The sequence below is a fragment of the Melozone crissalis genome, unplaced genomic scaffold (assembly GCF_028551555.1).
Source record: "Melozone crissalis strain CALT ecotype California unplaced genomic scaffold, PUWL_Pcris_2 ptg000006l_1, whole genome shotgun sequence".
NCBI classification, from domain to species: Eukaryota; Metazoa; Chordata; class Aves; order Passeriformes; family Passerellidae; genus Melozone; species Melozone crissalis.
Genome location: NW_026535784.1, coordinates 11,009,085 through 11,035,632, shown reverse-complemented (window position 1 = coordinate 11,035,632; position 26,548 = coordinate 11,009,085). Strand labels below are relative to the sequence as shown.

At 40.7% G+C, this 26,548-nt stretch overlaps 1 protein-coding gene across 2 annotated transcripts in view; it reads right to left on the bottom strand.

The window, feature by feature from the left end:
• Positions 1 to 18,170, bottom strand: part of STK32B (serine/threonine kinase 32B) — a 159,041-nt gene extending 140,871 nt beyond the window's left edge. For both annotated transcript variants that reach the window (XM_054294447.1, XM_054294456.1), the window contains exon 1: positions 18,095 to 18,170. In XM_054294447.1, coding sequence (XP_054150422.1) covers positions 18,095 to 18,170 — 76 coding nt within the window. The remainder of the gene's footprint in view (positions 1 to 18,094) is intronic.
• Between the last annotated feature and the right edge of the window lie 8,378 nt (positions 18,171 to 26,548).

The window sequence follows — 26,548 nt, the reverse complement described above, 5'->3', positions numbered from 1 at the left end:
TAATTTTCAGGAAATAAGAAAGAATGGTAGTAAACATCCTATGTCAGAAAATTTAAGCTAATATAGAGTTCAATTGCTACTATTTGAAGGCAAATAATTAATAAATTTTAAATTGTTTCTTATTAATAAACAACAACAAAAAGGAGGTCAAATATTGCTGTCAGAGCTTGGCAGAAGATACAAGGAACATGAAATATGTGTTATCATGGCAAAAAGTAATCTGGACCATCTAGTAGGACTCAAGCTTAAATTCATAGCATGTCCTCATTGGCAGTGCAGTACAAAACAGGGAAGAATGACTGACTGTGTAACATCACCACTGATGATGTCAGCTGCAAAAAAATTAACACAAGCAATGATGTGTTTTAGTTGTCTTTTTTTGGGATAATGCAGGATCTTCAGAAAGCTTGATGATGACTAATGGAGCAGGCAATTACCAAGGTGAAGCTCCCTTGACAAATACTTCAGATTTAAACCAGCAGCAGCTGAGATGGCTTAAAAGGAAAAAGAGACAAAATACAACAGTGGCAAGCATGAATGGAGGATAATACTGCAAAAAGTCAATTAAATTTATAATAATTCCTGTCCCAGGATGTCATCAATTGAAAGGCAAGTTCAGAAAGGGATAGAACTAGCACATAGTGAAGGCACAAAGTGGGAAGGACTCAGACTGTGACTAAGAAGAGAGATCTGTGCAGAGCTGACCCTGTGCAGGGCAACCACTAATAACACTCTTTTAATATTACTTCCATGCCCGTGGAGGTGGAGGGTCACTGATCTGATCAGTCTGACAATGTGATACCATGGAGAATGAGAATTTGAATGTTTGTGATAGGCTGTCAGCCCAGATGATCTTGATTGTGTGGGTCAGTTTGCTGTAATCCTTCAGAAACATAATTTTAAAGCAGACCTTTTCAACATCTCATTATCTTCTGTTATGATGTCTGGTTAAACATCCATAAATTGAGCTAAAAAAAAAACCCAAAACAATTGGACTTCAAACACATAGGCTTTTACTATTAGATTTAACAGAAAAGCAAAAGGAATTTGAGTACCAAATCTATGACTTTTTCAACAAGCACTAGATTGTTGTGAAAAGCCTGTAGCAGTTGATCAGGGATTTTACATATTGGTGTATAACTCAGGGCTATGAAAAATGTCATGAGAGGTCAGATGCTCCTCTGGATGGACTGAAATAAGGTAACAATCCTCACCTTTGCTAAATAACTGATATTGATGTCTGGAAATGACCAAAGCCTGGTTAACACTTTTCTGAAGTTAGAAAAGATTTGCTAGTAGTTGAAAGCAGCACACAGCATGGCAGATGTGTTCACTTCTTGTGCACAGGACTCAGTGTCACTGGTCACTGGAGCTGGCCAGTGAAAATGGCCACACCATTCTATGATTCGATGAAAGAACATGATTCTCTCTCTATTTTGGCTGGCACTGAAGCTAAGTGACATGAATAACTGGAATTATTAGGTTATAATAAGGTTTGATGCATTGTCTAACAGAGTCCATGGTCCTGACCTCACTGTCACACAGCAGAAACAAACAGGATTTACTCAGGCAGTGTCAAATCTTCAGTATGACCAGAGGTTAGCTTGTCATAACAGAGCTGTTTCGGCTGCTTCTGTGTTCTGTTAGCATATAACATTCAGGTAACCTATTTTCCAGTAGAAAGGTTTCTTTTCATTGACTCATTTGGCTCAGTGGAAAGTAATTGGAACTTCTCATCCATGTATCCTACTATAGCCAGCAATCTACAAAATTTTGCTATTATAAACCCACAAGTCAGTGAATTACTTTTTAATATCAGTGAAAGTGTGAATTAAAGATCCCTTTTTGCTGCCATCAAAACAGTTCTGTTTTGTGACAGGACAGAGATTTGGTGCAGAAAAGCTGTTAATTTAGCAGCACCACTGGAAACATCAGAAGTCATCAAGGACCAGCTGGATTGATGTCCTGGCCCTTATCACAGCCACTGAATAGCAGGGAAGCCTGTGAGAGTCTCCATGCTTTTCATAGCTCTTTCAAAAGACATTGACACTAAGGAGAAAAGTTTCAGGAGCTGCTCCAACATAAAATGTAAGACCTCTGTTAAGTGATAAAACACAGCACCCTTTTGTTGAGAAAAGAGAGATTCTGATCGACCGTGTTGCTCTCTTATGGATGAGCTGACAAAAACAATCTCTGAAATCATTGCAAGGAGAAACAGGTTGACAGCTATAAGCAGCAGAAAAGATAATCCTTGAGAAAATGTATTGCTACAATATAGAAAATCTAAATTTCACTTTACTGTAATAGACTTCCCTGTGAGATCAGGATACACATAATGGACTATGAAGCATCTTTTTCAGCTGGAAAGTGGGAATATTCACCTCCCTCAGAGTTTCTATGAAAATAACCTCATTAATAACTGAACTGGAAGGCTCTCTGAGGGAAGTTGCTATGGGAATAAAATGTCAAATATCAGTGTACCAAACTGTTTTCTCCTGCAATAAAATTTATCAGAGTGATCCCCAGGTGAAGGAAAATTCTTTAAATTAAGTTAACAACAAAATCCTGAGTGAGACATCCATCAATCTTATCCATGCAAAGGTCTCTGTAATTCCAAGCATGCCAGAGGAAGTGAATAAACCTCTTTGCCCTCAGCTCCTGCGGGCAGTGCCTTTGAAGGAATTGTTCTTGAAGATAAAATGAGTCTTGGTGCTGTGTTAATGGGAGGCTGGGGACCCACCTGAAGAAGATTTTACTCAAACACCTAGAGACAGTATGAGCTGTTCTCTTTCTCTTATGAATTCAGAACCCAAGACATGAGGAGTCTCTCTCCAGAGCTGAATATTGAAAAATTATCTTTTCTATTTTTAACCACAACTACAAATTAAACACTTGGGGTGGGAAAGGACACTAAAGATCAGAATTATTCCCATTTCAATTGGGATTGCTTCCCATTTGGTGATTTTAAACCAAACCCATCACCATGGGCTTCAAATACATGACACCAGTTCTAGCTGGCAGCAGAAGTGTGTCTGGGGTGTCCCTGCCTGCTCCACTGCTGTGGCACATCCCAGCCACAGCCTGGGCATCCAGCTGCAGGCAGTGGGGTCACACAGCGTTAGATGTGGATACAATGGGGATTGTGAACAGGAAAACTGCTCCTCATCATGGAAAAAAGCAGTATTTCATTAAATACACAGCACACCTAGTGAGTACATTGAAGGGCCAGATCTCCAGTAGAGGAAAATTAAAGAAAATTTCAAGTATTCCATTACTGGCTGACCACAAAGTAGCACCTCAGAGTCCAGCAGACACTAGACACCGCTTAAACTGGCCAGATTTCTATTGACTGTTTAAATAAAAGACACAGCACACTTTTAAGAGGGCTGACCTCCTCCATCAATTCTATCTGTTAGCCTACCCTTAGTTATCCATCCTCTGCAGTTAAATGACTTTCACTATGTACTTCAGTGCCCAAGTTGCATTTTATTCGTAGGTGTTCCAAGTGTTTCAAGCCAAGTTATATTTCTTAGAAAAATAAAATCCATTTTAGAGATGGAACCTCAAATCCCAGCCTCTGAGGTTGTAAAGGCACTGACCTGAACTCATCTTGGCAGTTCTGATTTTTAGAGTTATCTGGAGCCAGGAAGAGGCTTCTTTTTGATTCTACTAGGGTTCATAATATTTCTCTGTGTGAATCATCTACTTGCAAAAGAATCACTCCACCTTCTCTGCCATTTTGGAAGAAAGCAGGTCTCACAAAAGATTTTTTTTTTTACCTACATGCTCCAGACTAAATTATTGTTGATCAAATATGATCAATTTTTTCCAGCTTCAGATGAAGCGATATCCTGCCCTATTAATAATCATTAACACCTTTGTATACATCACTTTTTTGTGGTTGTTTCTATTCAGGGTGGTATAGAAAGGGTAGGGGGGAAAACCGATTATAACAGCTATATTTAATTCATAAAAAATTCCATCATTTCAGTGCAAGACATATTTCTTCATATCAGTGTTTACAGATGAATATTTGATGATGGAATGGGTAATTTTTCTATGAAGACTGAAAAAATGGGCTGACTACATAAAATGACCATCTAACTGTAGAAGTTTTTATACTTGGTGCTGATGATTTATTTTCTCATCATTGTGCTTTTTACCTCTGGGAAAGACTTGTACACTTATTTACAAGTTATTTATAAATATGCTTATTTACACTCCACAATCAATTACACCAAAGCTGATAGGACTGTTCACTGCAGAAAAGAGTAAATATGAATAAAGAAAGCAGGCACTTTATCTTATCTACCCACTGCTAAGATAAGGAGTTGTCCTTGTTTCAGCTGGAATAGAGTTAATTTTCTTTTTGTATCTATTATAGTGTTGTTTATTATTATTGCTATAATCATTACTATAATTTACTTTATTTCAATTATATTCTTATCTCAACCCACGTGTTTTGCCTTATTCTGATTCTCCTCTCTATCCAGCTGGGAAGGGGGGCAGAGTGAGCAAGGAGGTGTGTGGTATTTTGTTGCCATCTGAGATTAAAACCACAACTGAAGTGAAATATTAAAGACTTCAAGCGAAGCAAACATAGATACACTTGGGAAACAAACCAAATCCCCGTCAGGTCAGCTGGTACAGAGGTGACTGAGGAGAGAAGGAAGACTTCAGACCAGCAACTATTCCCAGGTTATGGCTGGGTGTTGGCATTAGCAGCAGGTCATTAGACTCTAAGCTACAACTTAGATTTACCTCATATCATCTCACAACAGGCAAAAATAAAACTATTCACTTGGCAAGCAGGTTGGGGACCTGATAGATATTAATGTAGAGAACACAAGTTCTAATTTTAACTACAGAAGTTATTAGGTGCAAAGCTCAAACAAATAGTGAGCTGCAGAGGATAACATTGCTCAATGTAGCAGAAGGCTTAGTGCCTAAAACATTCAGTGGCACTAAATGTGCCATACCAGTTCTGTATAATCACAGAAATAGAACCTCAAATGAGTTTAATTATAGATGTTAGATGAAAATAATGAATACTGGTGACTCAGTTCTAGAGTTTCCTACTGCATACACTGGGTTTGTTTTGATGAGAGTAAAGTATATAAAAAAACCTCTGTGTATATGTAGAGAAAAAGAGGGAGAGAGAGAGATAGCCTCTAAAATATATGTGTGTTTATATTATATTTTCTTAACTAGAATAAAATGGCAAACCATATATCAGAGCTTCTTCTGGTTATCTATGAAAATAACATTAAACAACCTCGGCTTCTTCACAGTACAGAATGGAAAACTTACAACATAGCAAAAAAATAGATATCACGGCTTTTTTTTTTATTTACAGGTTGTGAAAAGGACTGGAAATCATATCATTAAAGACTAGAAGAAACATGTCGTATACAACAGTTGCCAGCAATATTTTTTGGGTGATCTGCTGGGGTGTATTCTTCTTTTACAAATTGGAATGCAGTGCTTCAGGAAGATTTTTACAATATCCAGGACATCCTGTCATTCAAAAATCCAGGATATCATTGATCCACATATGTCTGTGGATCACAGGATGTGTATGCACCAGCAGCAGAGGAAGGTTAGAGGGCTGAGAGCAGCCTGCAGTTACTCTCAAGTATTTGTACGCTCAGGGAAGCACTTAAAATTCTCTGCATCTCACAAGTGAGAAACCTGAATGCCACAATCTTTTCTCTGAAATGGACAGCTACAACAGTGAAAGAGCTGCTTTCTGTTATGGCATTTTAGAATCCATGACTGGGCTTCATCTGACACCGCTGGGACAGACCGACGGCTCCTGGCTCGGGAGCGTCAAGGAGCTGAAGTCAAGGCAGCACTCAGCCTAAGTGCTTGAAACCACTGAAACCAAAATGTCTCTGCGCTGCCACACACTACTCAATCCTTTCTAAACAGCAGACAGAACCTCTTCTCACTCTCAGAAAAGCGTTGTGGAAGCCATTCAGAGAGCAGATGTTATCCCAGCAACAGCTGGAATTTGCCTCTACCTGGATGTGCTGCCTCCCACAGCCACAGCCAACACCTGTGAACCTGACGACCAGTCCTTTTCCCAAACTATGATTTAAAATAAAAAAGGAAAAAAAGGACAAAATAGACTGGATGATTGTAAATAAGTTTGTTTTGCTATTTTGAAGCTGCCCAGGCAACTTTACTGTAGCTGTTCTCTTCCCCTGTTATCAACAGAGAGCTCACTAAATCCAAAAGAAAAAGAAAAATTATTGCCCTGCTGAACATTTGGATAGACAGCAAGTGTTAACGACACTATGAGCCCTTTCCAGCAAAATTGTACAGCGCTTAGTGCTGACAATTTTGTTCAATAAAGGTCAATAAATCCTTCCAGAAAGTCTTTCAATACTGAGATTTTTATGGAGAATTTCACACTAAAAATATATTTCTCTTTCTAAAGTACTTTTCATCTGCTATTATTATTTGCACCATACAAAAAACCTCTAGTTTAATAACTTAGCTCAAAAACTTGAGCAAGAGATCTTAAAGACATCTCACTGGGCAGGAAAAGATGTGGCAATAAGGGCATAATTGGCATGCAGTTACTGACAAATCACATGAAAAGACTGGGCAGAGAAGAATCTCATGAATCTGCATAAAACTTCTGGCAAATCTGTTCCTCATGTTATGTCCAAACCAATCTCAATAAAAGCTAACTTGGTTTTACAGCAATTCCCCACACATAAGATTGTATTTCTGTAGTTTTCACATGCTAAAACAGTCTAATATGATCTGGGCTTCAGAGAATGACTTTTCCTACTTCTCAAAGTGATCTTTTGATGACCTCTTGTTGTTTGACTTCAAGCTTTGTGTAGCAGTTCACAGTCCTTAAGATGTGGTATTGCCCCAAAAGCATTTGCAGGCTTTACAGCTTGGAAAGAGATTTATCTAAACCTCACCCCAAAAGGCACAAAATCAATCTTCCTAACATAATGTGAAAGCAGTCCAGGGGAAGTGGAAGATAGTTTCAGAAAGGTGTGAAGGACACTCAGGAGGCTGACAGTGATTTTGTGATTATATTGCATCTTTGTTTTAACAAGGGAGCTAAGAACAGTTCTCATTGCTCAGCAAGGGAGGTGGAACAATCTCAAAAGGAAATTATAATTACTGGAAGGATTAACTCAGTTTGCATTTTATATCTTAAATAAGGAACAGAAGGCATTCCCTTATCGCTGCAAAAATAGGAAAAAGAAGGAAAGTATTTTTTGTGCACTGCAGCAGGTTGCCTTGTACTGTATTTACCTTACTAAATACAACTTAGTCCTTCTTACACAGAACAGTGTTAACAATAGAATGATGAAATCACTGCTCTTTTTTGTTCAGGATCATACCAAGCAAAAAAATGATAGGGCAGAAAAATACATCAGGTGTAGAACTTATCTAAATGTTTCTAAATTTCAAAGAACTAGAATTGATATTTATTTCTTAAAGAACAAGAAAAGATAGAAAATGAGAAAGAAAGTGGGAATAACATAAAATCAATAAAATATTACCAGATAAAAGTTAAAAGCATTGATTTAAAAATATTTTCAGTCAGATAAACAAACTGTAGAGTAGATTTCATTAATATATCTAAACAAGCTTTTTGCAAAATAGACCAAAATAGAAAAAGTTTAATTAAGTATAGAACAGAAGATTTTATATTATGTTGTGATATTATAAAGAAAAGATTTATGGGAATATAAGATTTGGGAACTAAATTTCAGATTCATCAACTATGTTCAGTTGTCATTAGAGCCTCAAAAACCTGTTTAAATAAGCTGCTGCCAACCCTGGTAAATCTTTCTAAGAAGCATCCTTCAATTTAATAGGAAAATATCTCTGTCTTAATTATAGGAAGAATGAAACTTAGGTGTCTACATTGTACTGAATATCCATATCAGAAAATACAATACAACATTTCTAAGAACAAAAGCATTGCAGTGTTTGATACTTTTGTGTCAAGACCTGTGACAGCAATCATAGAAAAAGGGTGTGGGAGAGAAACTGATTATAAAGAATCCTCCATTAGGTATAGCAGAAATAAATCATATGCAAAATGGGAAGAACCTTGAGGCACTGACTACCAGTAAAATAAACTGAAACCAAAGAATCATACAATGTTTTTTATGTTGGAAAAGGCATTTAAGATCTTTAGGCCCAACCATAAACATAACGCTGCCAATTCCACCACTAAACCATGTCCATAAGGCCCCAATCTCCTGTAAGCTTTCCTTGCCAGGTTGGAAAATACAGAAAGCTGATAGTCTTTAGAAGGGAGGTGATGAACTAAGAACACTTTTACAAACACCTTTTTGCAGAGTTCCAATTTCCAGTGATTAAAACCAGACCTGTCCAGTGACTTCACGAATCCTAGCCTTTCCATTCAGACTGTTTCATTTCCTTATTAAAATACAGGTAGATGAGAGTCAAAGTGGAAATTAAGGAGTTAAAGATGAGGTCAAACTGAGCATATGAGAGCTGCATGTAAATAAGTCTTCTAATTATTGGAGTGGAAAATAACTTATTTAGGAGCAAAAGGAAAGAAGGCCTCATTTCTGTGATACAAAGTACAACCCTCCTCATCCCCTTGTTGATGGATATTTGAGGTGAATGCTGACTGCCTAAGGGAACAGACCAGCGTATAACATTCAGGTTTTCTTGAGGACAAGCTGAACACACATCCCAGGCAGTGCTTTCATTCTATTTGTCAGATTTTAGGAAGTGAGGAATCTGAAAGGGAAAGCCTGGTAGTACTCACAATGAACAGATGCCTTCTTTCTCTCCTCTTTCCTCCAGAAATGTGTGTTTTATAAAGGTACAGTACTATATTGTAGCATGTAAATAGTCTATTTTGGCCTAACTATAAAACTGTACTGTATACATGTACTGTAAAATTGAAACAGTATAATGTTAATTTCTAAGGCTCTAAAATGAAATACAAGGATGTTCCATCAAATACTGCATTAAGAGAATCAGTTCTAAGTCCTGATGAACATATTTATGCTCAACATCCTCTTGTACTGAGAAGGTGGAGGCATCTTGGGCCCCACCAGTGCTCATCTGCAGATACAGTGTGGTTTGAACACACATTTCTGATAAAGAAAATAGTTTCCTGGGATCAAGTGCAGCCAAATAAAAACCAGTGTTATTCTTCAAAACATTTAGTGTATTAGACACTGGACCCTAGAAAGCAAACCAACTTTGTTCTTCCTTAACCACAGGGGGAAAAGAAGACATTTGCCTGTTAGTTTTTTCTAAGACCCTGTATTTGCCACTCATGCTGGATTTTGATTGAGTCCAAGGAAACTCAGAATATGATTTAGTTAAGAAAATAACTTTTATTGATCTATTCAGTTTTTCATGTTTATATAATAATCATCTTTTTCCTGTTGCAGGGAATCTTACATACACAGTATTCAAAAGTACAACAGCAAATTAGGCAACAGCTCAGCATAGGCCTACATTAGGCAGTAAGAAATGTCATTCAAGGTAATCAATTTAACTAGCTCATGAAACTAAGTGGAACTGTGCTCAAGAGAGATATAACACCCTTGATGTGCACTCTGCTTACTGCTGCTGCTCTTCCCCCTCCAAAAAAGTCCAGGCTTTTCCTGCTGAGTTTGGTGGGTGTCCTGTACCTCTTGTTCCTTCCCCTCACATGTTTTACCCTGACAGGATGCTGTGGAGCTCCTCTACCAGACTGAACTGGAAGTTTTCCTTTTTAATTGAATACTGTCTAAGAATTTTTATTTTGTATTGATTGATCTCAGTAGCAACCTTTTCTCTTCCACACCTTTCCCATCAGCTCACCCTGGCTAAGTCAAAATGTTGTGAAACCACCAAAATAACTTGACATTCTTTCCTCTATCTCACCCTTCAGTGTTTAGTCACAGGTGTCACTGCCCACCAGGTTTTGCTTCAGGATGATTTCAACTTCTGCCTTCTCAAACTTGCTTTTTTAATGAGAAATGCAGAAAAGAGTGAGTCTTGTGCTTGGCCAACAAAACCCTGCCTTCTTTGGATTGATGCACACATTTAGAAAGTACTGTACAAAGACAGTTCTGGTGAGGCAGTTCTCTGAGGATCTATGAACAAGACCATAATTCCTTACCATGTTTATTTCCCAAAAATTTTCTAATTCAGTCAGGTACAACATTTGATTCTAGGCTGAACTTCATTCATTGGACAGTGTGGTACCCCAGGTTCACAAAAAGCCCCCTAGTAGGTACTGCTGGCCTTGTAACCCACATTCACACATCCACATCAAGGAGCTCCTTCACTTTCATGTCCAGGGCTCAGTGTCTGTCCCACTGCTGCCAGGTGGGGTGAGGTAGATCTGTTCCCCCTTGTTCTATGGGAAGCTGTCAGATCTTTTGAACTCTACTGGAAGTGAAACCAGTATTGAGCAGTAGAGTCAGTTTAATATCTCTGTACATTTGAAAACCATTTGTCCTGAGATACAACCATAAATTTACTTCTCAGGTTGATACCTCTTCCACCATTCAGCTTTTCCAGTCCTTCAGAGCCCAGCTCTCTGAAAGTCTGCTCTTTGGCACAGAAAACAACAACAGCACACCTGAGGGAGCAAAGCCTTTTCACTTCAAGCAACAGCTGTGGGCAGGGATGGGAGACAATGGCTGAATTTGTGAAGGAGGGATTGTAAAAGCAATGGTGTTGAGATTGAGACAATAATCTTGTTTTCTGAGTTTATTTCACAAATTTTTCCTTGATCTTGAAGAGAAGTCTCTAAGTTTACCTTGCTCAATGCTTGGTTAACTTTGAATTATTTATACTTACTTACTCACAAAAAGCCTATCTTGATATCCAGGCACACCACATAACACATATTGCAACAAGAGTAAATGTTACCTCTCCTGAGCACTTCCTCACAACAAGCCAACAAGAAATTCCTTCACACTCTTAGAGTTAGGTGTCATGTCGACCACTTCTGCAAATTTTGGAAGTCTACAAATGCAGCAGCAATGATTTCCGTGGTGCCTTTGTTTAAGATGGAGGTCCTGACAAGGATGTTTCCACTGAAGAACTAAATCTTGGAAATGTAGTAAATATTGTTAGGAAGGACCTTGAAAATTTATCTGGATCATCTCTAAGATATTGCTGGCAGAGATTTTGTTGAATCTGGATGATGTAAAGTTAACTACAATTGATTTAGCTGTCCCTGGAAAGGATCTTTGTTCTAATTCTGACAGTGTGATGTAAATCTGATATTGTACAACTTTTTTAGGATATTCAAATGGAACAGCGATGCAGCTCATTTGAGACAGCAAGAAGCTAAGATGAAAGTGCCAGATTCATCTTTAGAGCTCCCTGTAAAAAAGGTAAACTGATATAGTATTAAACTTCACCTCCAATTATCATTTAGTGCCTGAAGAGGTGCACATTTTACTTGTGTGCATTGTACCAAAGCCCAGGCTGGGAAGATAAGGGCTGATGGTGGTTGCAATATCACAATATTCCTTCTGAACCTCCTTGGACCCAGACCATGTAAACTGTGAACAACAGTTTGGCATTTAGTACCACTGTGGCTACCTGAGATGATCACATTGCTCTGTGCTCTCCTTTTTGTCTATATTCTCCCACTGTCTCATATTATGCTGTAAGTGTATTATGCTGTAAGTGTAAGCTCAACACTGATCTATTTTGCTCTGTGATTGTACAGACACTGGTATTAGGGTTTCTGAAGTGTTTTTCACTTCACATAATGATGAATTCCTGTCTAAAGTTCAATAAATGCAAACTAAAATTGTATAAAATTCAACACGGTCATAAAACAAAGTATTAGAAAATCCAATGGTCTGTATCTAATCTATCCAAAATATTGATATTCAGCATAAAATAATGCCTTTGACAGCTGTGGTTTTCAACAGAACTGCCTTTGAGCAGTTTTTACACCACATTTTGGTATTCTTATCCAATTCAATTCTAAAGGGAACTGGAATATTCATCTTTGCAAGGGAAAAAATAAAATGCAATGTAACATACCTCAGAACTTCCATGAACAAATAAAAATCCAGAAGAAATATTGATCCCACATGATGTTTGCTGCTCTCTCTAACAGAAGGTATTTAGGTTCCAATCTTTTATTTTACTGTTCTTTAGGGCTGTATCTTGTGAAACAAGTAGTTAGAAAAGAGTGTGTTATTATCCTCATGATCTGAGTGTTGTGCAGCAGCTCTGTGGCTGCATCAGGCACTGTCCATCACAGCTGTGTGCCAGCAGGATGATGAGCACCATCAGATCACTGACAATGACTGGACACTGAATGCTCTGTTCTCAATCTGACTCACTTTGACATCTAATCATTGCTTTAAATTGGTTCTAAGTAAAACTCTTGTTTGTCATTTTTCCCTATGTCTCTTTATGGTTCTTCTGCTTTCACTGCTCTTATACATAAACTCAGCCATTATGTTCAGAATTTAGCTACCTGAATCCATACCAATTTCAGGCATTTTTCTTAGGCTCTTTATCTGGGTTTTAGGTTTTTAGTACAAGTCTTTGCAGCAGCTGGCCATTTAATAACGATGTTTTCTGACACTCACCAACAATTTTAAATCCTTCATTTAAGCTGAAGGCTTTTCTGCAGAGGAGAGGTAGAAATCAATTTTAAATTACAACTTCAAATTGGAAGTTTAACTCCAGAGGATGGATGCTATATTCTCTAGTACATAAGATTTCCATTGAGCTCTGCAGCTCTGGCACTGCAGCAGAACAAAGCCTGGTGGCTCAGGCAGGGAAGTGGGACTTGAGCACTTCCCTGAAGTAGATAAAAAAGCACTACAGTGAATCAGGCTCTGGCCGTGGAGAATAAGCCAGGGCTGTGCCTCATTCCCTACAGACAGGACCACCCTGCTGAGGCACAGCTGTCACAGTGACCTCCACAGAGGGGTGCTCCAGCTCTGCACCTTCAGGATGCTCACTGGAAATACATATTTACCTTAAATGTAAAGTCATGTACACCAAAAGCAAAAACAAGCTCTTTAAAAGTTCAGAATACTTATTTCTAAAAGTAACTGTAGCAAAGTTGATTTTTAAAGCCCCAAATAATCAAATCCAACTGCCATATCACTTGGCAGGACCAGCTTCTATCTTCTAACCCTTTGTTTCTTATCCTTTCCTCTGTATCTTCCACCACAATGTAGTGGTAATAGAATACAATAGTGTAATGGAATACATTATTCCTGTTTGATAGTAGTAATATCTCTCCTGAGTCAGCTCTTTTCTAAATTATTCTTTTTGACTATTTAATTTTCACACTTCGAATATGATTGAAATTTTAACTGAACACAGTCAAGCAAATCCAGCATGAAAGACACTCTTTACAGTCACTAGGTTATTGCTAATATATTCATTACTTGTGATATTTACTGAGAATTTGCAAGGAGAATTTACCAATAGTGAATATTAGCCTTACACTTCTATTGCCATTCTTGTGAGAATATTGCTGGTTTTGAAGAGTTGAACATGAGGAAAAATTTACTTCTTTGCTCTCCTGATAGTAGCACTGGATATCCATATGCAGGAGAGGGTAGTTGTTATGGGAATAGGAAATATTCAAGGTGGAGAGAGTCAAGTTGCTTTGCTTCAGTGGTATTAACCAAAGTAAAACTGTTTTCCTTTTACCTGAATTGACTACATAATTTGTGTAGAATCTTGCTTAAAGCTCCTTTAAAATGCCTGAAAAAATGTTATAATTCCACACCATATAAGGGTCTTGCTTTGGTAAGGGGTGGTGGTGCTGCATAACACCAGATGTAGTTCTCTATGCAACCTATACAGCAATAAAAATCAAGAAATGAAACATATTTTTCTATATCTTTAGGCAGAGTACAAGGTCTAGGCAAACAAAGGGCTCTGTTCTCTGGATTATTCCTAGCTGTTCTTGTGCCTTATCCTAGGCTAAGAAGAGAAAATTAGATAAATACAACATGGTTTTACCAGAAGTTTTTTTGCACATGAGTAACCAGACATTTTTCATTGATGACAAACTTATTTTGTAGATGGTAGAGTTGGCTTAAATTTAATTTTTCTCAGTTTCTGTGGCATGACACGTAAGAAGGTATAAGCAAAGCTGAATAAGGTCAGAATAAACTGACAAAAGGCAAGGTGGGGAGCTGTGCTGGTTTTGGCTGGAATAGAGTTAATTTTCTGAGAGCAGCAAGTGTGGGGCAGTGTTTGGGGTTTGTGCTGGAAGCAGAGCTGGTAGCTCAGGGATATTTTAGCTATTGCTGAGCAGCCCTTCCACAGAGCCAAGGCCTTTCCTGTCCATCATCCCACCCCTGCAGAGAGGAGGCTGGGGGTGCACAAGGGGCTGGGAGGGGACACAGCCAGGACAGCTGACCCAGGGATATCCCACATCCCATACCTCATCCCTATGGCTTCGTGCTCAGTATGTAAAGTTGGATAATGAAGGAAGGGGGAAACATTCAGTGTGATGCCATTTGTCTTCCCAAGTCACCATCACCCATGATGGGCCCTGCTCTCCTGGCTATGGCTGAGCACTTCCTGCCCCTGGGAAGCAGTGAAGAAATTCCTTGTTTTGCACTGTTTGGGTGCACAGCTTTTGCTGTCCCTATTAAACTGTCTTTATTTCAACCCATGTAACTTTTGTTCCTCTGATCCTCTCCCTCATCCCACCTGGGGAGTGAGCAAGTGGCTGTGTGGGGGTGAGTGAGTTGCTGCTTGGGTTAAACCATGGTAGTAACAAAGGAAAAATATTATTTAGAAAAGGGAAATATGAGGCTGTCAGGGGTTAAAAGCAAAGCAGATTGAGTCTGGATACGATTCAGCTGAATACTCACACAAAGTGTTCAGTGGTCTTGATAACTGACATGAACTGTGTGGTCATAATTTAAAACATTGTATTGAAAAGAATCAGAGTGTTGCAAGGAAAGAAGTAAGTGATCATCTTTGAGACTATGAATAATAGAAGTGGACCAAAATTCAGTCCTGCAAAAGGCGGTGTACAAACAAAATGAACACCAAAATCTTCTAATGTGGATTGGAGTTCATCAGTGGAAGTTACTGAGAGGGCACTGACCCCAGGGTGACAGAAGTATTCACATGGTACATCCATGGAAAGGGCACATGGAATTATACACTGTGCTAGAACTTACTTCCAGTACAGAACAGGATGTATTCTTTCCAACACATGGTCCTGGGGAAAACTCAGCTACAATTCTGTGGATAATTTGGGTTATCTGTGTGAAACCAAGACAGGTTCAAATGCAGACAGATGCAGGGCACAGGAAATGAGAAAGCAGTAGAAATAATAGAAAATTATGAAAGGTTTCCCTGCAAATCAAAGAGTGAGAGGGGACATTTTTGCTGTCTATCAAAGCCCCAGAATAATCCTGGAGGGGGAGAGCATTTTAAACCAACAAAACTTGAATTCAACACAAATCTTGTAAGTAGGTGAAGAAGCCTAGTCACGAAAACAGATACTTCCGACCATTCAAAGAGTGAAGTTCTGGAAGATCTTTCTAATAAAACTGGAACACAGAGAACTAATGTAGCTGGTAAAAATGGTATGCATCACTGCCTTTAAAAAGATTCGTGTATGATAATGATGTGTTGTACTGGCTCTAATAACTGGGAACTAACAGCATGAAGTTCAGGCTTCTGGTTCTCCAGAATATTTTTTCTATTATTCTGAGCATGGAGGGGAGTCTACATTCAGCTTACAGGTTTTAGATCTGCTCAGGGGCTCAATAACTGTTCTCATCAGAAAGCAGGATGTAACTCTGGAACAGAAACCCCATAAGCTTGTCAGGCAGCGCCTGGGTGCTCTGTATACACTATTTTCATATATTTATTTATTAACTAATACACTAAGTAACTTTTTTCTATGATTTCCAGAGTGATGAAAAATGGCTTTAAACCTCTACTTCCAAAATTCATGTTTTATTCCAAGCTCATCATAAACATGCATGGATATAAAATGGCAATACTTTTTTACTGTTCATTTTTATAATTTTAAGAGGCAGCTGTGACATTTTACACAATACACTAAATAGATTAGTTTATAATATTCCTACATCTTCCTATTCATACACAACTTACTTATTCAGTTCTCTATGAATTGATTGTTCTTCTTGAGCAATTACACCATTTCAAGAAACAAATCCACTTTTTCTTGTTATACTTTTCATTAGCTTTTTTTTATTATTATTATTATATGCTGAGTCCAATATTGTGGGAAATGGTGACTTTTATAGCTACTAGTGGGAATAAGAAAAAACAGCTTAATTTTGCATTAAATCCTGTTAGATACAATTTCAAACAGGAGATATTTCCCCATATTGTTTAGGTACTTGGGAAAATGCCATTCTGAATAATATTTTGTAAGTACTATTGGAAATTGGTTATTGTTTCAAGAGCAATGGACTCTTCTGAACTAGATGGTTGTGCCAAGCAAAATATATTAAGAGGACTGAAAGATTATGTTAGCAACATTCATAATGGGGAAAACCACCTCAGAACAAAACAGAACCATGCAAAGAATAAATATAATGGCCTAATTGAAATCCATAAATATTTCATGTGCTCTTTTTTTTATTAGCTGTTAATAATGGCTGCATTGCAGAAATGCTTTCTGGATAGAAAGAGAACTAAGTGCCTTGAAGGCTTTTCTGCAATAATTTACTATTGAACTTTGTTGATTTTGTTCAAAAACTGATCACAGTTTTGTAGCATGGGGAAAAAAATAAACGTGGTAATAGTTCATGGAAACTGCTAACTCAGAGAGCCCAATTAGAAGTCTTCAAAGGCAGGAGTGTGGGTATCTTTTTACCTTAGGGTGTCTGGACAAGATTAACTTTTCATACTTTCACTCTGGAGTATTTCTCAGCGAGTTTCCTCAAGGTTTGCAGCCCCACCTGAGCATGGTTGAGACTTTGCCTGGGGGGAGGTGAGGGGGGCTCTTTCCCACTTGTATGCTTGCACAGCATGACCTGTGGTAAAGGTCTGAAATTTTCTATCAGTACAAGGAAATGGCAGCTATGGCTCCACAACACACAAATTGTACACGATCTCTCCCACTCCCCACACAAACAATGGAATGTTGTAAACCACACCTCACCACGCTTTGCCAAGGAATAGGAAATGGTAATCTCATCTTAAATGCAAGATGCAGTCACCCTTTCAAGCACTTTACATGCATTTAAGACATTTCCCCCCTACTAGGAAAACAATATGAGTATCTCCATGTGCCCTGAACATACAGGGCAGAACATACATGTTTTGACTTGTTATGAAACCCAGAAAACCAATGTGAGTCTATTAGGGCACAATCACTTCCTAATAAAATATATTGGGAACTTCCAGGGAAGTTCCTCAAAATTAAGCACTCATTGCCTAGATAGGCAGCAACATCCATCCCATAAGTAACATTAAAAACATTTCTACATTAATGTACAAATATCTGCTCTCTGAGAGTGCTGTGTTCTCTCTGCTTCAAGACCCAAAATTATTTTAACTGAAATGCACTCACATAATTCTAATTAAATACAGTCTACATTGGAAAATTACACTGAAATGCATAAAGAGCAAAGAAACACCACATTTTAGGCAAACTTTTCCATTGCCTTCCACAAACTTTATAAGATATACTTTCTTATGACACATTATCTAGGTAGGGAGTAGAACCTCGTAGTAAAAGGAACACGCTAAAAAAAAGTTTCAGACAGTAAAGGTGATGGAATAAGTATAGAGTATGAGAGACATCACCATTTAAAACAGGCAGGTGGGCAAAGCGACAACTATAAACAAAACCAAAAGCGTGGGCATCCATCTCACTCGCGATGCCCATTCATAAGCGCGGGTTCGAAGCTACCTGCCATGTGCTTAAAGCCCGGCTGGCGATGTGCTAGACGCGAGCCTCCCGCTCTGCCGGTGCGGACGGCAGGACAAAGGCGGGCAGCGCACCCGCACCCGCAGCCCGCGGGGAGGCTCCGCGCCCGCGGCTCCCGCACGGAGCGGGGCCGGACCCGCCCGGGGCCGCCGCGGCGCCGGGAGAGGCGCGGCTCGGTACCGCGGACAGCTCCGCACTCACCGTCCTCATTCTCGTCGAAGACGGGCGCCCTGTGGGAGTGGCCGCCCCCCATGTTATTCCGCGGCCGGCTCCGCATCCCCCGCCGCCAGCATCCCCCCGAGCGGGGCACTGCCCGCCCGCCGCCTGCCCGCCCGGCCCGCCCGGCCCGGCCCGGCCGGGGGAGCTCCGCAGGGCTAGCAGTCACCCTGCGACATGGAAGCGATCCGTCTGCCCCTGGCAGAGACCGCTGCTGCCTGGCAGAGACCGACTTGGCCCTTCTCTCATCGCGGAGGGGCAGGGAGGGAGGGAGGGACGGAGTTAGGGGAGGAGGGAGGGATGGAGGGGGAGGGAGGAGGAGGCGGAGGTCCTGCTGCCGGTGGCTTTTGGTAAGCGGTAAAAGCTGGATCTACCTGGATCCTCGCGGATCCTCCCTCCTCAGCTTTCCCTCCTCCCAGACCTCCACTGGGGAGCGCGGAGCGCCCGCTCCTGCCCCGGCCCCGCGCCCTGCCCTGCCCTGCCCTGCCCGGCCCCCGGCGGCGGTGTCTGATGGGCAGTGGGTGCAGAGCCGCTCCTGCCGCCCGGCCGCGCTGGCAGCACGGGGGCCATCGCTCCCGGGGCGCGGCAGAGGCGGGAGGACGAGCACTGCCCTGGTTCCAGATGGTTTTGTTTTGCCTCCCGACTGCGAGGGGGCGTTCATCGCCTGCAGCCCGGAGGGACGCGGCCGGCCGACCGAAGTTCGCTGAGTTTACGAAGCGGCAAAAAGAACCAAAGGGAGCTGCTCCCTTCCCTCCCGCTCCCTCCCGCTCCCCCGTTCCCCGGGCGGAGCGGCCCCGGGAGCGCGGCCCCGCAGCGCCACCTGCCGGCCGCGCCGGGCAGCCCCGACCCGGGGCGGCTGCGGGCACCGGGAGGGAGCGGCTCCTGCGGGGCGGGGGGGACGGCAGAGGGACAGGTGAATGTGTGTGAGTGTAAACGTGTGTGTGTGTGTGTGTGTGTGTGTGTGTGGAGAGGGACAGGTGAATGTGCGTGTGTGTGTGTGTGAGTGAGTGAGTGTGTGTGTGTGAGCGTGTGTGTGTGTGCGTGTGTGTGTGAGTGTGAGTGTGAGAGTGTGTGTATGTGTGTGTGTGAGTGTGCAGAGGGACAGGTGAATGTGTGTGTGTATGTGTGTGTGTGCAGAGGGGGACAGGTGAATGTGTGTGTGTGGGTGGGGGTGTGTGTGTGTGAGTGTGAGAGTGTGTGTGTGTGAGTGTGCAGAGGGACAGGGTGAATGTGTGTGCGTGTGTGTGTGAGTGTGCAGAGGGACAGGTGAATGTGCTTGTGTGTGTGTGTGAGTGAGTGTGCAGAGGGACAGGTGAATGTGTGTGTGTGTGGAGAGGGACAGAGTGAATGTGTGTGTGTGTGTGTGTATGTGGAGAGGGACAGGTGAATGTGTGTGTGTGTGTGTGTGGAGAGGGACAGGGTGAATGTATGTGTGTATGCATGTGTGTGAGTGTGAGAGTGTGGAGATGGACAGGGTAAAGATATGTGTATATACACATGTGTGTGTGTTAGTGTGGACAGGGACAGGGTGAATGTGTGTGTGTGTATGCACATGTGTGTGTGAGTATGGAGAGGGACAGGGTGAATGCGTGTGAGTGAGTGTGGAGAGGGACAGGGTCTATGTGTGTGTGTATGCACATCTGTGTGTGAGCACGGAGGGGGACAGGTGAATGTGTGTGTATAAACGTGTGTGTGAGTGTGGAGAGGGACAGGGTGAATGAATGTGTGTGTATGTGTGTGAGTGTGTGTGTGCATGTATGCATGTGTGTGAGTGTGCAGAGGGACAGGGTGAATATGTGTGCATGTATGCACATGTGTGAGTGCATGTGAGTGTGGAGAGGGACAGGGTAAAGATGTGTGTGTACACATGTGAGTGGGTGTGAGTGTGGAGATGGACACAGTATATATGTGTGCACGTGTACACATGTGTGTGTACAGAGATGGACACGGCAAATATGTGTGCATGTATATACATGTGTGTGTGTGTGGAGATGGACAGGGTAAATATGTGTGCATGTATACACGTGTGTGTGTGTGTGTGTGTGTGTGTGTGTGGAGATGGAGATGGACACAGGTAAACAGGTGTGCATGCATACACATATGTGTGAGATGGAGGTGGACATGGGTAAATATGTGTCCATGTAAATGCATACACGTGTGTGTCTGGAAATCTCTCCCCTCTAAAAGTGCATTAGCTAAAACTGCCAGCACTGGAAAGGGATTACACGGATCACCTGCCATGTAGCAAACAATGAGAGCTTTCTAGGCTTGCTGTTGATATTTATAGACAGAAATAGCTGTATCGCTCCCTTACAAAAATTCTACCGTTAGCAACCTCTGAGTGAAGTAGAAACAATTGTGTTCAGCACTTCCTCCAAAGGGAAACAGATAAAAAAACTAAATATCTATATTAATGCTGTATCCAGGTCAAAGCCTTTGCAGTTGCTCCAGAGGAAACCTGCAGACAGAAAAGAAAATCAAATGAAAGTTGCATTTTTGCTTCTTCACTGTTACATGGGGAGAAGAGGGAGAAGGAAGAGAAGGCAGAAACAGGGTACATGTATTTCCATATAGAGGCAGAAAGGCTTTACCATTCTCCTATAATATTTATCACCCTTCTTTCAGTATAGCTGTTTAGAAAAGCCCAGGAGCAAATACTACAAAGCAGAAGAACTTTCAGTCTCTTTGTATATGACTTTTACCTGCCGTAGTTACTCTCATGACCTGTCTTTGAACCCTATGTAATGCTGCTGTAACCTCTCTGGGAAAGGCTGATTAGACTTAAATGAAGTGAGTAAGATCCTGAGCTGTGTGGCTGACAACTCAGAGCTTACAGCCTCTACAAACCCAGAAAATTGATAAATTCAGACATGGTGATATTTTTTCCATAAGTAGACATGGACAGATTGTATCACCTGCTGACGTCCTTTACTTAAATTATTTGGGTTATCATTACTTCCATGTGAAAACATTTGCAAAATAGGGAAGCTTTCAAAACTTTGACCAGTGCTTATTCTTCTAAAATGGAGTCTGGAAAGCATGACTTACTCTTTGTCATTCTTTTGTTTATTACTCACCCATTCAAAGATTTAGTCATCCAATCAGGAGCAGAAATAACGTCATGTTACTGAGTTTGTGTTCCTTCAGCCAGAAGACAGCAATAATACTCAGAAATCACAGAGCTTCAGCTCTCTTTTGGGTTACCTAACCAACGCGGTGCTTGATGTTAATCCATTTTCTTTAGCAGGAACAAGGAGGACTGCACTCAGGTTTCAGCTGACAAGAGTTACCTTCTGCCTGAGCTAAGGGCTTACATCCAGTCAATCTAACTGCTTCAATTCACGTGGAAGTGTTTCAAAGTGGCCTTCCAAGTAACGTGAGGAACTGGTTTGCCCCCAGGCTGATCATTTTACACAGGAGAAGCTCATCCATAGAACATAGATATGAGGGATGAGCAGGAGCAGTTTGGTATCCCACTGCATGCAGAAAATACAAATTCATTGAAAACTACTCAAAACTGCCTCCAAGAGTTGTTCCATTTCTTTTTTGTGCCTGACTTCCTTCACATAGACCATAAGACTAACAAGTTTCCTGAGATTACTTTCTTGATTTCATATGACAAGGCCCATCATGAACCACAGCAGTTCCAACAATTAACAGAACAATGAGTTGTATCTATCCATTAATTAACCACTCCAAATAGACTGGTGAATCATTTTGACTCCTTTTTGACAGCTTTGCAATAAATCTGCCCTTGATTTGTGCAGGTTTATGTTTAAACGTCAGCATAGCTAAGATGTTAAGACAAATGGCATTCTGTGTTCATATGAAATGTGAAAAATTAACATTTAGTAATAAAGTATTAATGAGATATTATTTTTAATTGATAACATTATATTCCTCTATAATGCTTGCACTTGAGTAGTGCCAGACATTATCCTTCACAGTAATTTTCTGTTGAAATAGACAAAAAAAAAAAAGATGATCTGACAAGAATTGTTTGGTTTGCTGTTCTGAAAGCAATGTAATGTATTCTTTGCATCAGTGTCTGTGCTCTGAACTAAGATGTGTTTGTATGATACTCATCATCTTCCTGGGAGCATCAGTGTTTCTGCAAGTAAATCAGAAGTTGTTTATAATGGTGTCCAATGGTGCTAAGCTTGGATGTGTGCTCAGAGCCCAGCCAAGCCTCAAGGAAACCAGTGGCAGTTTCCAGTGCCTTTGACATGAGTAATGTCCAGCCTTGGACACATGGGCTGCTTATTCACATGGTCCTGGGCTCCCCTTTGTCCTTTGCAACCCTGAATGCATGCTAAACTCTGAACAGAGGTATAACTCCAGCATCTTTTTTCTTAAAAATACTCAGAACAATCTGAATTCCATTGCGTCTGCTTCAAATTTAGCAACAACTCTTCAAGAACAATTACTCATATGTTTTTCCAATTGCTTTTGTCAACCAGAAATAAGTCTGAAATTCTTTATCATAACATCATGCATATCAGTACAGCTCTCTGAAGCCTGAGAATTCTCAGAACAATTAATGTTCTTCTGGGACAGAGATTTCTAAGCTAAAAGCAGTTTCTAAGTCTTGCAATACCAAAACCAAATCAAACTTCTCATGCTTATACTTTCCCTGAAAAGACAGTCAGGTTTTGCTTGAGATAAACAAAGTTCTAAGCTTAAAAACACATTTTATTTTTAGCAGGTATCTGCTGCATAGCCTATGCAGAAAACACAGCAAGGAAAAAGGACAGTCAAATAGAGATCTTTTCTTCCCTCTCTTTTCTTTCTCCCTTCCTCCTGCAATCAGCATGAACATCATTTTGAGATATGGTTTTACATTTTCATTTAAGGCCTATGTTGTCTGGCTTAGATTAACAGTGATTTTTTTTCAGATCTCCATGCAGCGTTAGCTATAAAGAAATCAAATATGATTACAATCCTTTGCATTATAAAACTTCCCTCAGGGAATTCAGCGATTTAAAGCCAGTAATTCTATGATTACAGCTTTTGTATTAAAATGCTTCTGATGAGACTTACGGGGTGAGGGTGACCTTACAATTCTTGATTTCACAGCACACCTTGTTGATATGCTAATATTTTTAAATTGCAGACTGTTTACACTGACATTTTTGTGTTTGAATACTATCCTGGAGTTAACAAAGAAGATATTAAAATAGCATCTTTTGACTTTATGATTATGACTACTTTAAAAGGAAAGATGATGGGTTATAAAGTCCCCTTTTTGGAAACCAGTAGGGTCACCTATTCTATTCTATTCTATTCTATTCTATTCTATTCTAAACTTTGCACAGGACTGCAGTAAGCTCACTTTGGCTGTTCACTATGTCAGCTGAAGCAGTGGTAAATCTGCTCAAACCCTGTTTCCAAAGCACATATACTATCCTCTGACCCCTTTCAGATCAGTAGGATGTGCTAAAGGCAGAACATGCTGAAATCAGAAGAAAAACTTTGTCTTTCCATGGTTTGCTCTCAGAGCATGGCCTCTGCTCATATTTATTTTTGTTTTAGAGAACTTATGCATTGGGAGTATTTGCTAAAGAACCAAGCAAGAACCTGAAGTACAGTCTGACAGTCTTCTATTCTCTCATCAGGCACAAGTGCTTGCTGTTCCCAGGAAAGGCCAGAGACTCTGCAAATTGACTGACTCCTATTTCACTCCTGATGATTTTAGAGAAAACTGTTTCTCCTAAGACTCTATCAAAATAGTGTTAAACCCCTGGAGTTTTATTGAGATTTACTGTGAAAAGCAGTGAGTCTAACTGGCATTGTCTGGCATATCCATGTGAGAGACAGAGTACAAGTTGAAGCATAGGTCAGATCAAAGTGTCCAACAAAGGATCCAAGCACAGACCAAAGTTTCCTTTCCTTTTCCAAGATTAAGACAATGCTGGGAAAGAGTGGCTTAGTTTGGCTTCACAACCTGCTCTCCTAACTGCTCCTTCCCCAGCAGTCCCATCTCTATTCCCCAAACAGTCCCACCAGTTTAAAGCATAACAGACTTTTGGACTAATCCCAGTATGGGTGACCAGGCATGGATTTGTGTGAGGCTACAAGCATCTATTGCTAAGATAATGGAGTATGGAATAAATTCATGGACAAGTCCTGCACAACCAAATCTCATGGTTAGAATGTGAGTGTTGCTTTTCCCACCATCCATTTTACAGGAAGGCTGACAGATTTCACTAAGGGTTATTTATAAAAGGCTGTCAGCTAGATCCTGCATTTTCATTGTATCAGTGTGAACACAACACCACAACAGTGACCATTTACTCAGACCTGCTGTATCTTCAGCCTTCTTTCAGGAGAAAAAGAAAATGATTAATCACAGGTAAGCTTAGGAAACCATAGGAAAAATTTACCACCTTTAAAAGGACATAAAGGACAAGAAGAACAAGGACACCTGAGTAAGCTATATATTAGAGCAAAACTGGAAAAATTTGTTTGTACAGATCCTAAACAGGTTAAGAGGGGGAAGTCAGTTCTGTACTATATCAAATGCACTGGGGTCTTAATAACAGTAGGTTTAGGGCTGGGCTTCTAGTTAAATTCTAGTCTTATTTGTCATATATACTTTATCTGTACAATAGTGGGATGCCAGCCAAGTATTCAAATGAGATTAAATTGCCTGCTTGCACAGCAAACACCATTCCAGTACTGGCTCTCTTAAAAGAGTCTCCAACCCACTGGAGTCCATCAGAAGCTGATTGTCTAAAGTAAGAAAGTCAGCTTTCTGTGCCTCTTCAAGGAGTGAAAAGAAAATGGTTACCAGAATCTAAGATCAAAAGTAATTACAGGTCCAGAATTGCTGGCCCCAGTTTGGACATATCACTATTGAGCTGTGGTTTTGCAATTGGCTTCAGTCACAGCCTGATCAGGTCCATTATGCCCATCTTGTGATTTGACACTCTTACACTGAATCTCAGATTGATAAATCCTAAGCAATTTTCACTGCAGTATATAGCAGAAATCACTTTAAAACAGAGAGCATTTTGTTCCTTTGCAGCTTTTACCTGTTTTCTCTGGAATTCAATGTGGTATGCGCTATTTATTTCTCTCCCCACAGAAAGAGCATGGAAAACTTGTGAGAGATTTTCCTAAGTACCTTCCTTGATATGGCTGAAGTTTTGGAGTCCAGGGTGTGAGAAAGCAAACCCCAATGGTACAGCTGGAAGGTGAGAAACTTGGTGTCATCTCTCTGCAGGATTGTGTGTGGTTGTCCTCTTAAGATCCCTGGTAATACTCTGGTCTGAAACAGCTGTGGTGGAACAGAGTCAAGTGATGTAAGATCAAAAAAAAGTATAACAAAAAAGTCAAGAGATTGGTCTTTATTCCATGCAGGAACGTGAACAGGAAGCATGGACAAAATATCTTCTGCTTGTACAAGTTTTGGTCATAGCCTTTGGTTTTGTGTTTGGGATGTTAAAAAGGAATTTTTCTATGCCTTCTGAAGTTGTCCAAACAGGTGTAGGACAAAAGACTTGGGACACCACAGGACAGTGCTCTGCAACACCATGTACTTCAGCATATTCAGCTTGGGCATGAAACTGTGACTTGGGATCCCCCTGTTCCAGTGCTCATGCTCTGTGACCACTGCACTCTTCTTTGTCTTTTCACAAGGTGTTTTCATGTACACAGTATATTTTTGAAGTAGGCTTTTTGCAACCTAGGGAAGGGGCAAATGAAAACGTCTGGAGCTCCTTTCCTTGCTTTAGAGAGAGAAACTGGTTCCAGCACCTAACACAGCTCCTGCCCCTCCCCACAGCTGGGTATTCCAAAGGAGGTCACACTGGATCTGTGCTTCCCAGGGCAGGCTGCTCTGCTGTTCTGCTGCTCAGCAGTGCTGCCATTGCCCTTCTCCCTCACAGCCTGCACCAGCCCTGTGTGCTTTATGCTCCCCTCAATCTCAGCTGTTTAATAAGCTTTATTGCTTAACGATTTCTCCCTCCCTCTCTTCGAGCAATGTAGCTGTATCAGGAGCACTGGGGATTCTCCATTAATAACTTGTCCTATTGTGTTTTGTCACGTCCTTTCTTGTGACTAGTAATTTATCAGCGGCATTGATTGATGGAAAATTATAGACTTCCCAATCTTTCCTAGCCTGCACTGTGTCTTTCAAGAACTCATAAAGTAGCTCAAGTGATGAAGAGCCCCTACTTAGAAGAATAGTTAAGAGGCTGCTCTTTTAGAGCTATTACATTTGGGCTATTAAAGCAAAACACTTAAATAGGCGTGCCAGGATGACTTACACCTCTTGTTTCTTTTCTTCTCAGGAGTGTAGCTACACCTTCTCATTTTAGTTTTGTGTTGCTTTGGTTTTTAATTTGGACATGAAAATCCAAAGTTGCTCAAGACGTGTATTCTCATCTCAGAGATAAGAAAATAAAAGATTGCTATTTGAAAACTGAAGTCCCCTGC